Source organism: Delphinus delphis, chromosome 1, assembly GCF_949987515.2.
Source record: "Delphinus delphis chromosome 1, mDelDel1.2, whole genome shotgun sequence".
Classification (NCBI taxonomy): domain Eukaryota; kingdom Metazoa; phylum Chordata; class Mammalia; order Artiodactyla; family Delphinidae; genus Delphinus; species Delphinus delphis.
In genome coordinates, this window is record NC_082683.1 from 102,213,427 (window position 1) to 102,227,421 (window position 13,995).

General features: G+C 44.5%; 1 protein-coding gene across 1 annotated transcript in view; it reads right to left on the reverse strand.

Moving 5' to 3' along the window:
- The window catches only part of CD58 (CD58 molecule), a 43,924-nt gene extending 32,567 nt beyond the window's left edge, over positions 1–11,357 (reverse strand). Inside the window, exon 1 of the mRNA XM_060027765.1 lies at positions 11,228–11,357. Within this exon, the coding sequence (XP_059883748.1) occupies positions 11,228–11,297 (70 nt within the window). The 5' untranslated portion in view covers positions 11,298–11,357. The remainder of the gene's footprint in view (positions 1–11,227) is intronic.
- Between the last annotated feature and the right edge of the window lie 2,638 nt (positions 11,358–13,995).

Here is a 13,995-nt window from a genome sequence, read left to right on the forward strand (position 1 = left end):
AATATGAAAACTAAAAAAGGAAAAATCTCATTGGTAAAGGCAAACATACAGTAAAGGTCAACCACACAAAAAGCTAGTAGGAAGGTTAAAAGACAAAAGCGATAAAATCATCTATATCTATAGTAAAAAGTTAAGGAATACACAAAATAAAAAGATATAAAATATGACATCAAAAACATTAAATGTGGGCTTCCCTGGTGGTGCAGTGGTTGAGAGTCTGCCTGCCGATGCAGGGGACACGGGTTCGTGCCCCGGTCTGGGAAGATCCCACATGCCGTGGAGCGGCTGGGCCCGTGAGCCATGACCACTGAGCCTGTGCGTCCGGAGCTTGTGCTCCGCAACAGGAAAGGCCACAACAGTGAGAGGCCCGCGTACTGCAAAAAAACCAAAAACCAAAAAACATTAAATGCGAGGGTGGGGTGGGCAGCAAAAACGCAGGGTTGTTATAATGTGTTCAAACTTAAGAGATCATCAACTTAAAATAATCTCATAAAATTGACTCATTATATAGTTATATATGAACCTCATGGGAACCAAAAGCCTATGATAGATACATACACAAAAAAGAGAAAAGAATCCAAACGTAACACTAAAGATAGTCATCAAATCACAAGAAAAGAGAGCAAAAGGAGAAAAAAGGAACAAAAAAGAATTGTAAAAACAACCAGAAAACAATGAACAAAATGGCAATAAGTACACACCTATCAATAATTACTTTCAATGAATGGACTAAATGTTCCAACCAAAAGACATAGAGTGGCTGAATGGATTAAAAAAAAAAAAAAAGACCCATCTATATGCTGCCTATAAGAGAATCACTTCAGATCTAAAGACATAGACTAAAAGCGAGTGGACGGAAAAAAGGTATTCATGCAAATAGAAATAAAAAGAAAGCTGGGGAAGCAATACTTACATCAGACAAAACAGACTTTAAAATAAAGACTGTGGGGCTTCCCTGGTGGCGCAGTAGTTAATAATCTGCCTGCCAATGCAAGGGACATGGGTTCGAGCCCTGGCCCAGGAAGATCCCACATGCCGTGGAGCAACTAAGCCCAAGCACCACAACTACTGAGCCTGAGCTCTAGAGCCCACAGGCCACAACTACTGAAGCCTGCGTGCCCAGAGCCCATGCTCCGCAACAAGAGAAGCCATGACAATGAGAAGCCCACTCACTGCAACGAAGAGCAGCCCCCACTCATCGCAACTAGAGAAAGCCCACATGCAGCAACGAAGACCCAACACAGCCAAAAATTAATTAATTAATTAATTAAGTAAAAAATTAAAACAAAGACTGTAATAAGAGACAGAGAAAGAGATTACATAATGATAAAGGGACCAATCCAACAAGAAGATAAAACAATTGTAAATATCTATGTACCCAACATAGGAACACTTAAATACATAATGCAAATATTAACAAACATAATGGGAAAAATTGTGACAGTAACACAATAATATTAGGGGACTTTAATGTCCCACTTACATCAATGGACAGATCATCCGGACAGGAAATCAATTAGGAAACATTGGCCTTAAATGATACATGAGACCAGATGACCCTAATAGATATATAGAGAACATTACATCCAAAAGCAGTTGAATACACATCCTTTTCAAGTACACATAGAACATTCTCCAGGACAGATAACATGCTGGGCTACAAAACAAGTCTCAATAAATTTAAAAGACTAAAATCATATGATGCATCTTTTCCAACCACAGTGCTGTAAGACCAGAAATCAACATAGGTAGTATGCTTTTTTACATCCATCATAGTAATACTTTTTTGGATCTGCCTCCTCAGGCAAGGGAAACAAAAGCAAAAATAAACAAATGGGACTATATCAAACTAAAAAGGTTCTGCACAGGGAAGGAAGCTATCAACGAAATGAAACAGCAGCCTGCCGAATGGGAGAAGCTATCTGCAAATGATATATCTGATAAGGGGTTAATATCCAAACTATACAAAGAACTCATACAACTCAATAGTAAAAGCAACAACAACAACAACAAAAACCTGATTAGAAAATAGGAAGGGGACCTGAAAACACATTGTCCAAAGAAGCCACAGAGATGGCCAACAGGCACATGAAAAGATGCTCAGCATCACTAATCATCAGGGAAATGCAAATCAAAACCACAATGAGGTGCTACCTCACACTTGTCAGAATGGCTATCCTCAAAAAAGACAACAAAGAACAAGTGTTGGCGAGGGTGTGGAGAAAAGGGAACCCTCATGCATTGCTGGTGGGAACATAAATTGTTGCAGCCACTATGGAAAACAGTGTGGCAGCTCCTCAAAAAATTAACACAAACTGCCGTATGATCCAGCAAATTCACTTCTGTGTACCTGAAGAAAACAAACACACTAACTGGAAAAAAACATGTGCACACCAATATTCATTGCAGCATTATTTACAATAGCCAAGATATGGACGCAACCTATGTGTCTACTGATAGATGAATGAATAAAGAAGATGTGGTATTTATATATAATGGAATATTACTCATCCATAAAAAATGGAATCTTGCCTTCTACAACATGGATATAGAAAGTATTAGGCTAAGTAAAACCAGTGAGACAGAGAAAGACCAATACCATATGATTTCACTTATATGTGGAATCTAAAAAACAAAACAAACAGACATTCAAAACAGAAACAGACTCATAGATACAGAGAATAAACTGGTGGTTACCAGAGGGAAGATGGATAGAGAGGGTGAGTGAAATAGGTGAGGGAGATTAAGAGGTACAAACTTCCAGTTATAAAATAAATAAGTCATGGAGATGTAATGTATAGCATAGGGAATATGGTCAATAATATTGTAATAACTTTCTGTGGTGACAGATGGTAACTAGACTTATTGTGACCATTTTGTAATGTAAAAAAATATTGAATCACTATGTTTACACCTGAAACTAATGTATCGATAATATTGTAAGTCAATTTAAAAAGGGAAAAAACAAATAACCATAATAGAGTGTACAATTCAATTTTTTAAATTACAGTAAAAAGACAGCAATAAAACAAATTCCTAGATCTAGTTCTTTAAAAGTAGTTGTAAGTCTTTTTCAAAATTCCTAAAAGATACCTGTCAAAAATAAACAAAAACAGCAACAAATGGAAAAATGTGCAATTTCATTAGATCCTGGTATTTAAAAAAAGACATCCTTGTGACAATTGGAGGAATTTGAGTAAGAGTAGAAGTTAAGTGATATTGTGAGATTACTGTTAATTTTTATAAATATTATGTTACTGGGCTCATGCCAAAGCATTTAGGAGTGAAGTATGGGTGTATAAAGAAGGTATAATTATGGCAAAATGTTAATAAATACATAAATAAAACCCCATTCTGAATTCTATGGCCCAAAGAAGGTTCCCCCACCCCTCTACTGTAGATTACAATATTGGATACAATCTGTGTGATTGGTAATTTGCTGTCATATAATTTCACATGCTTTAGCAAAATTACGTTGGACAATATATATGTTATATATAAGAGATTAACTATGGCTGCACCAATCAACAAAAAGTTGCTTACCTATTCTTGGGTTGGGAATACATAGACTTTGAGTCAAACAGACCTAAGTGCTAGCAGGTTCTACCACTTATTTGTTGTGTGAACTTGGACAAGGTACTTGATCTACCTCAACTTTGTTCTCCTCCTTAACAGTCTCTACCTTATAAAACTGGTGTGACAATTAAATGAAAACAAAAATCTAAAACTCTAAGCACAGCACTTGGCACAGAGCACGTGCTTAATTCATGGCAACTGTTATATACACCCCATTATAATACTGGATCTAGTTTTTTGAGAGGAAAACACAACACTATTTTGATTTGGATTATGTTTCATAAATAAAACCTCACAGGCTCTCTGAATCTTAATTAAGCAAAGCATATGAACAAGTCTCACATAATAATGTGAGATAATGATAATTTAAAATGGGGAAATGTTTGACCAATACTTTATCATCTAATGTCCAGATTTAACAATTTGTATTGTTAAAAATATTAAAAGAGATCAATGAAAGACGGGCTTTCCTGGTGGTGCAGTGGTTGAGAGTCTGCTTGCCAGTGCAGGGGACGCGGGTTCGAGCCCTGGTCTGGGAAGATCCCACATGCCGCGGAGCAACTGGGCCTGTGAGCCACAGCTACTGAGCCTGCGCGTCTGGAGCCTGTGCTCCGCAACAAGAGAGGCCGCGACAGTGAGAAGGTCCGCGCACCGCGATGAAGAGTGGCCCCCGCTCGCCGCAACTAGAGAAAGCCCTCGCACAGAAATGAAGACCCAACACAGCCAAATAAATAAACAAATACATTTAAATCAATGAAAGAAACTTTATATGAAGTGGTATATGACTTGGTTCCTGCATACAAGGATCTAAAATCTAGCTGGAGAGACAACTGGCAAGATAAAGGATCCAAAAATGGTCAACCACTGCAGAATAAGGCAGGCGCTGCTAATGAGAGCTAACTAATACAACAGTTCCTATTTTTGATCTTGCTACTTGCCCAGCGCTACCTAGGTCCTGTCCACATGTTACCCCACTGATGCAAACCAGGGCCAAATCCTGCCAGCCCTACCTTCAAAACACACCCTGCTATCTTCAATTCCTCACCCCAACCCCAGTCATTTCTTACCCACCCCCACCCAGTCATTGTTCCCGCAGCCTCCTAACTGGTCTCCCTGCTTCTCTTTTTTCATCAGCAAGGACCATCCTCCACGCCGCATCCAGAATCATTCATTTAAACACTCATTACAATTTCACTCCTGTTCATAACTCTCTGAGACTTCCTATTTTACTGGGAATAAAAAAAATGTAGTCTTTCAAAGGGCCACAGGGACTTCCCTGGTGGCGCAGTGGTTAAGAATCCGCCTGCCAATGCAGGGGACACGGGTTTGAGCCCTGGTCCGGGAAGATCCCACATGCCGCAAAGCAACTACGCCGGTGTGCCACAACTACTGAGCCTGCGGAGCTCTAGAGCCCACAAGCCACAACTACTGAGCCCAGGTGCCTAGAGCCTGTGCTCCGAAACAAGAAAAGCCACCGCAATGAGAAGCCCGTGCACCACAATGAAGAGTAGCCCCCTGCTCTCTGCAACTAGAGAAAGCCCACGCACAGCAACGAAGAGCCAACACAGCAAAAAATAAATAAATAAATAAATTTATTGAAAAAAAAGAAGGGCCCACAAAACTTTATTTCTAGGGTCCAGCCCTGACTACTTGTACAACTTCATTTCCTATTTACTCTCCAGCACAGTGCCCTCCTCGAAGTTCTTTAAACGGCTGAAGCCTATCTCAGGGTTTTTGCTGCTGTCCTCTCTGTCTGGAATACTACTCTCCCAGATGGTAACCTGGCCTGCTCCATCATTTCCTTTTAAGTCTACACTCAACTGTTACCCTTTTAAAGAGACCCTCCCCTGACCACACTACATAAAATACTAACCACCAGAGAGTGACAATGAAATATCATACCTCCACCCCATGGAGCACTATGAAGCTGTTAAAAAAAAAAAAAAATGAGGATGATCTCTATGAACTGATATGGAACGATTTTCCAGACATATGGTTAACTGACAAAAACAAGGTACAAAAGAGTACACAGAGTATGTTACCTGTTGTTTAAAAAAGGGAGTTAGAAATAAACATATGTATCTGTTTATAACTGCAAAAAGAAACAAAGATAAAACTGAAACAAATTATATGTTATGGGGGGAGAGGAAGGGGGGGAATAGAATTTCTGAGCATATATACGTATATATATATATATATATATATATATATTTTTTTTTTTTTTTTTTTTTTTTTTTTCTTTTGCAGTATGCGGGCCTCTCACTGTTGTGGCCTCTCCCGTTGTGGAGCACAGGCTCCGGACGCACAGGCTCAGTAACCATGGCTCACGGGCCCAGCTGCTCCGAGGCATGTGGGATCTTCCCGCATGTGGGATTTTCCCGGACCGGGGCACGAACCCGTGTCCCCTGCATCATTAGGCGGACTCTCAACCACTGTGCCACCAGGGAAGCCCCTGAGCATACTTTTTTATGCTCATCCCTCAGTATCCACAGGGAATTGGTTCCAGGATCCCAGTGGATACCAAAATCTGAGGATGATCAAATCCTTCATATAAAATGGCATAATATTTGCAGATAACCTATGCACATCCTCTCATATACTGTAAATCATCTCCAGATTACTTATAATACCTAATACAATGTAAATGTTATTTAAATAGTTGTCAGAATGTGGCAAATTCAAGTTTTGCTTTCTGGGACTTTCTGGAATTTTTTTTTTCCTGAATATTTTTAATCTGCAGCTGGTTGAATCTGCAAATATGGAAGGCCAGCTGTATATGGTTTTGATTTGAACCATGTTAATAGTTTACATATTTAAAAATTAAATCAAGGTGGGGGAAACCCTAAAACTGAATAGAAAGAGAAACAAATTAATGCAACTATGTATCACTTTGATAACATAACCACACAGAAGAAAAATTCAAATAACTTGAAAATACAGTGTTCTATACATATTTAGTGGGATATATGAAAGAATAAAAAGAACTGCTAAGAAATCTTGAACTGTATTTAGTAAAGTTTGTGCTTGGGAGTAGTATTGGCATAGCAATTATGGAATTAGTTTGTGTTTAATGTAGATTTGGAAAATATACTAATGCTACTAAGAATAGAATTCACGCCTTGGGGAAGGGAGGTACTAATATGGAATGGAGGAAAAGGAAAAACTGAATTGTTGGATTAGCTTTTGCAGTAACAAGATGAATGCCTGACTTTGTGAAAACTATTTCCTAGCACTGAAAACTGACAGGGCCTAGAAGCTATGGCTCCAAGAGTCTTGAGCACACCTAGCACCCAGGTCTTAATTTCTAAATACCATCCCCCACTAACAGGAAAAAAGGAATCTAATGATTCCAAGGCTGAGTCAGGAAAAGAACAAAATGAGTCCAGAACACCCTTCTACACCAGAAAGTAAGGAAAGTGCTCAAAACTGAGGGAAACATGGCAAAAGGACACTGAAACTTGGAAGGGTTCTCACTTGCCAAATACAGAATCACTGAGCATCAAAATGAAAAATGACAGGAATGCCATCTTAAATAATACACGAGTCCTTACTAGTATTAAAAAAAAAAGAAAATTAAAAAGGGAGGTGCAGAAGCTCTTTGTTACTGAAGAATGTCAATAAAGTATAAACAAAATAGGGATACAAAATTGCTATCTACAAACATTTTAGCGGGAAGAATCACCACTGGGTTGTAAAACATTGGGTGAAAGATTGTTGGAAAACAGGATATTCACACAATCTCAAAGTGTTACTTAATGAATCAGGTATTACAGACATACCCATTTTATTGTGCTTTGCTTTACTGTGCTTTGTAGATATTGTTTTGTTTTTTTTTTGCGGTACGCGGGCCTCTCACTGTTGTGGCCTCTCCCCCTGCGGAGCACAGGCTCCGGACGCGCAGGCTCAGCGGCCATGGCTCACGGGCCCAGCCGCTCCGCGGCATGTGGGATCTTCCCGGACCGGGGCACGAACCCGTGTCCCCTGCATCGGCAGGCGGACTCTCAACCACTGCGCCACCAGGGAAGCCCGATATTGTGTTTTTTTACAAATTAAAGTTTTGTGACAACTCTGCACCGTCAGATGGTAGTTAGCATTTTTTAGCACTAAAGTATCTTTTAATTAAGGTATGTACATTTTTTTTAGACATAATGCTATGGCACACTTAATAGACTACAGTATAGTATAAACATCACTTTTAAATATACTAGGAAATCAAAAAACTCGTTATGGCTTGCTTTATTGCGATATTTCCAGTGGTTTGGAACCGAGCATGCAAAATCTGTCCTCACATGCTTGTATTTTCTCCTCTACAATGGAGAAACCTGGTGCACCTCACCTTAACCAAATCATCAACATTAACGTCTCCAATAACGAGACAAATGGACTGCATCTGCAGCCTGATGAGATGCACACCTGTGCGAATTCCTGCCCAGGAATGTTTAAACCAGAATCTAAGCATGTACTTCAACATCGAGGGACATTTTTATTAAAAAAAAAAAAAAAAAAAACTAGTCCAGACCCCTTCAAAAAGGGCAATACCATAAAGTAGAAAAGAGAAAAAGAAACTGGCTTGGGCTTCCCTGGTGGCGCAGTGGTTGAGAGTCCGCCTGCCGATGATGCAGGGGACATGGGTTCGTGCCCCGGTCCGGGAAGATCCCACATGCCGTGGAGTGGCTGGGCCCGTGAGCCATGGCCGCTGAGCCTGCGCGTCTGGAGCCTGTGCTCGGCAACGGGAGAGGCCACAACAGTGAGAGGCCCGCGTACCGCAAAAAAAAAAAAAAAAAAAAAAGAAGCTGGCAACAGTTTAGATTTTTAGATTTAAGGGGATTAAAGAGGAATGACTACCAAATCTGCTGTGTGATCCAAGATCGGCTTCTGGACCCTATCTGAAAACAGTATTGTATCAAGCTATATTTCCTGACTGTGATAATGGTGCCAGGGCTTAACTGCAAACATATTATTCTTAGAAAACCTATGTTGGAAGTTCCCTGGTGGTCCAGTGGGTAAGACTACTCATTCCCAATGCCGGGGGCCCAGGTTCAATCCCTGGTTGGGGAACTAGATCCTGCACGCGTGCCGCCACTAAGACGTGGCACAGCCAAAATAAATAAACAAATATTAAAAAAAAAAAGACCTATGTTGAAATATTTAGGGTTAAGTTGTCATAAGAACTGCAATTCTCAAATGATTTAACAACAACAACAAAAAAGTTAACTGGATGGGTGTGGGTGTATATAGAGAGAGGTAACCCAAATGTGATAAAATGTTAATAAGTGGTGATTCAAGAAGAAAGGTGTGTAAGTGTTCACTTTACTATTTTGGCAACTATTCTAAAGATTTTAAATCTTCCAGAATTTTAGAAAATTAAAAGGAACTATTAACCACTTCCATTTCCCTTGCCTCTGCACTAGTAATCTCTATATTAGTAAATGTTCACCACCACCCAACAACTACATAGTTACTGCTTTATTTCCTTACTGTCTCTCCCCCACTATAATGTAAGCTTCCCAGTGCTGACACATAGTTGATAGTCCATAAGTGCGTGTTGAATGGCTGATGCTCACAGTCATCCTATTAAGCAGATATTATTATTATCCTTTCTCTCGTGTGAGTGGCGCTCTCTTTAAAGGCAAAGGCATGGAGGCACACAGAAGTAAGGTAACTTCCAGAAGTTTTAACTGCGAGGAGCGGGGCCAGGTCAGAGGCCAGGTATCTCTCTGGGAGCAGATACTCTTCATCACTGTTAGGCAGCTTTCCCTAGTGAGGTGGGTTTGGCCCCCAAAGGGCTCACTGCAGACCTACACGGTTTCCCTTAGCGCAAAGCCTATTCAGAGAAGGCGATATTCATGCTTGCAGAATGAAATGACGTCTGAATAAATAAATGAATTAGGTGGGAGAAACCAGCTAGTTCAGAGGATCTTCCTAGAAGAGGTGTGGCTTGATGGGTAAACTGGGTTTTCAGTTGAAGAGAGAGCACAGAGCAGGCAGTAGTGACCAAAGGTGCATTCTGGGACCGGGGAGAGACCTGTGCCTCTGGAGGAGTTACCTTATCCCTTCAACCTCTGTATATGCCTCTCCCTCCTGCCCATAGCCACCAGCATATGAAACCCTCACAGCTCTTTGGGGTCTGTGATGGTACCTGCCCTGGTCCCCCACCTCCAATTCCTCTAAACTACAATCATTTCTCTTTACTGCTGCCAGATTAATTCTTCCTAAGTGGATGGTTCTGATCCTGTCAGGCCCAGAAAGAGGTCTCCTTCGCCTGCAGAAGAGAATCCCAACTCTCAAAGAGGACATTCAGGGCTCCCCTAGGGGGCCTCAAGCTCCCGTGGGCACTGCAACTCTGCAGTGACACTGATGACTCCCTACTGCCCAAGGTCACCCTCTACACCCTGCTCCCCTGTCTTTCTTTCCTGGTCTCCTGCTCTTGGAATCTTTTCCCACATCACGGCATGTTCACATACCACCTGTCCTCGGAGGCCAGGTTCAAATACCCTCCCTTCCATGAAGTTTCTGCTTCACAAAAGATATTTGATTTCACAAAAGATGTTGCTGTCTTCCCCCTGCACGCCCACAGCACTTTACCTCTCTTAAAACATTTACTTCTGTGCCTTACACTGTAGGTTCTTTTGAACGTATCTCAACCCCCCATTCCGCAGGCTGTAAGCCACAGATGCATGCACCCCAAAGGCACTCAATAAACGCTGAACGCAGAGTGGAGAGGGGAGGTTCATCAGGGGTGTGGGCTAAGGGGCCGGTGGCAGGAAATTCCAAGAAAAGAAGTACTAGTTAAGGGGGTTGTTACTATGCTTCAGGGGTTTGGTTATGACTTAACTAGGGGCCTGTGTGGGGAGAGGTTGCTAAGGGTGGGGAGGTAAAAAATTGAGACAAAGATAACTATTTCATGGCGCTGTCGTAACGATTTAGCTGAAGAAGCGTGAAAGGGATGAACACAGTCCTAGACACTCACATGTTAGTCCTTTCATGTCCGGAAGGGAGGGGAAAGGGGACCAGCCGACACTCCTTAGGAATTCTGCATTGAGGCCCTCGCCTTCCCGCCGCAGAGCAGTTCTGAACTGCCGCCCTCCGCGTGGGCGCGGGCATACTTGGCTTTGGCCGCAGCGCGCTCACCCCCAGCGCGGAGGCCGGCGCGCGCGCAAAGAGCGCGTTCCTTGGCCAGGGAGGCCAGCCCGAGACAAGCTCCCGCGCTGCGGAAGCGGCGAACCAAGTTCCCCTCAAGTTCTGCGCTACGGCACCTCCGGCTGGAAGCAGTAACTTAGTCACTTGAGTCGCACTGAAAAGGCACCCCTTCCGGAGGAACACGAGTGGGAATCGGGGATCGTGGAGGTTAAGAAGGCTCCCCAGAGGGAGGAAAGAGCCTAGGGGAGGTGAACGAGAAGGAGTCGCGTCCTTCTTTTTCCCAAACAGGCTTCAGAGTCTGCGGTCCACGTTTCCTACTGACCACCCTAGGGAGACCTGTGGGTGACACGACCAAGTCCCGCGCGCGGGCTGCGTGCCCCACGCCAACCCCACCACCCCACCTTGCAGCGGCCTCGGGCCGCGCCCGTCCACCCCCGACCCTGGAGCCCTGGGGCCACTGACACCCCGCGCTGCCGGTCCCCGCGGGCTCCCGGGGGAGGCCTCCACTCACCCAACCGGAGCAACAGGCAGACCACTCCGAGGGCCCCCACGGCCCACCCCGCGGCGCTCCCCGCGGCCATAGCGGACGGGCCAGCTTCCGCGACAGGGACCCAGCCGGGCGTCGCCTCGGCCTGCCGGAGGGAGAGAGAGCCCGCCCCGCGGTGCGCCCCGCCCCGCGCGTCCCGCCAGGCCCCGGATGACGTCTTGGCGCGCGTTTTCTCCCCCCTCCCGAGAACGCCGTCTGGGCCCCGGGTACTTCCTGCTCTTCTGCCGCCCCCCGCCCTCCTCTGTGGAGCTCTCCTCCAAAAGTGGCTTGCGTTTTCACACCAGGTTTATCCTCGTTCCTCCCGCACCTCCCGCACTTTTCCTTGGCATTTGGAACGTGATGGAGACGCCCCCATAGCCGGGGGTATCGGACCGTCGCTCCCCGAAAACTGCGCCCCACTCGGCTGGAGGTGACAGCAGAGCTCTGTGCCGGGACAGGGAGGTTCTGAAGCGCTTTATTCCTTAAGCGCTTTCCAGCAGCCGCAGTCGCGCAGCCTCGCTTTTCCTGCCAGTCACTTCGCTACTACGACCCTGGACAAGGCAGCTTCCTCAAATATTAAGACAAAAGGAAACGGGCAACATTCTAGACGACTGCTAGACTGTGTGGGGTCCCCTGGTGCGGCCCCAATCCTCCTCCCCCAAGTGCCTGCTTCTCCTCATTCAAGTGCAGCCACCTTCTCGTTAAGACGGACCTCACCCCAACACTCCCTCACTGGGAACTGGGATTTCCAGCCTTGGGTTTCTCCTTTCTCCGTTTCCTCTTTGTTTCACTCTTCCTCCATCTCTACTGTGGACTCGCCCTCAGGCTGGGGAGTCAGCGCTGCTCACTCCCTCTCCGTTTGGCCTCCCCAAACCTCTCTCCCTCGTGCTGCAGCGGGCGCTTGGAATTCCGCATCTTATTCGTTAGTCCTCTCCCCTCAAATCCATCTGATCCCAGACTCAATTACTACTGTATTCCCAGAACCAGCTACTGGCATCAGTCTCCCGGTCAGCCCCCATTCTTTCAGACAGTGGCACCAGAATGATCCCTGCTCAGCCATTGCCGTTGAGGGAACTCTTCGTTACCATGTGAGCAGGAAACTCCTCCCATGAGCTGGACTCTTGAACGGGACTCTCTGACGTCCCGACAAACACCAACATGTTTGCCAGTTGTGAAGCGGTGGAAGTGTGCTTTATTGTTGCTGTCATTACCATCATCCTCGGGTGGGGACCTCCACTCAAGACACTTGAACTGCCCTGTTAGGAATTCATAAATTATTTCTTACGTTAGCCATGAAATTGTAAAAGGTGTCTCTATATATCCGTGAAATTTCTGGGACTGATGTTCTGTACCATGAGCTTAGACATTCCCTATCATCTGAAGATATTGGGAACACAAGGCAGGTACAGTGTGTAGCACAAAATGTGAGAAGATCAAGTTTCTCCTCTGCTCTGGGCTGGTAAGAACTCGGGCTAACTTGGAAAGGTAAGATGGAATCAGAACTTTAAACACTGGGGAGCCCCTCAAAGTTTCTGAGCTGGGAAGCAATCTAACAGCAAACATCTGTTGAGTACTTACTATGAGCCAAGCCCTGCGTTAAGTGCATTACCTGCATTAATTTAATCTTACTGCTGTCCTTGTTTTTACAGATTAGGAAACTGAGGCTCTGAGAAGGTAAATGACTTGCCCAAGGACACAGAGTAAGGTGCAGAACTGGGAGTCCAACCCAGGGTAAGTCCAAAGTACCACTCTTACCCTTTCATACAGGATGGGCAGCTATACTGCTGTTTGGACTGGCCAGCAAAAGCTGTCAGCCCCAAGAGCAGGGCTGAGGAAAGGACTGCCCAGTCACCTGGGCTGGGAAGTATTCCCCAGGTCATGGTCTCCAGGTATCAGGCAAGGAATGGTTTAGTAGGTCTTCCTCGATTGGCTGCTTCTCTGGCCAACGAATGGTGCCATCTCTTTCATCAAGAGAAATGCTGTGCTTCCAGCAAACATTTTTAGAAGCCCTTATATGCCTGGTCTAGCAGACTTCATGAGTCAAAAGTGGCTCAGAAAGGCTGGACCTGCAATGCATTAGGCAGATGGGCCAAAAGGCCCTATCCATATACTGAGCACTGGCCACCCAAAGGAGGGCTGGATGTATTTTACATCCTGTGACCAGGGTTGAGAGGTCCAGTTTTATCTGCTCATCACTGTAAAGAATCATGGACTAGAAGGGAAAAAAGGAGGGCTCGTTCAGTCTGCTTGTGTGGCGTGGATGGGCTGCTGCTCTTCCCAGCATGCCACTCTAGTTCTCTGGCTCTAGTTCTTGCCAAGCTTGGAACTACACCCAAGAAGCTTGGGAATCCTAGAAAGACAGAGCAAAACACTGATTCTAATCCTGCATACGTGAAAATCGTCCTTGCCCCATATGGAAGTGTATATTCACTTCATTTATATCAACCCTGGGCGGATTTGCACCAAGGGTGTGTGTGTGGGGGGGTAATCTTTATTCCATAATACTCTGTTTCCCTTTTTAAAATGCTCCCTGGCAAAAAGAGAGCATTTGGAAAAAATTAGGCAAAAATAATACATAAGACTTAACATGGAACCATTTCTGGGTACCCAAGAGATAAACAGTCACATTTCAACTCCCGACCAAGCCAGCAGCTGCAAGAAGTTGATAAGGATGCAGCAAATGGGGCTGGGGAGCAGAGGAAAGCACATATTAAAGCCTTTGAAAGGCTTGAGTTTTAAAAAGAAGAAGAAGA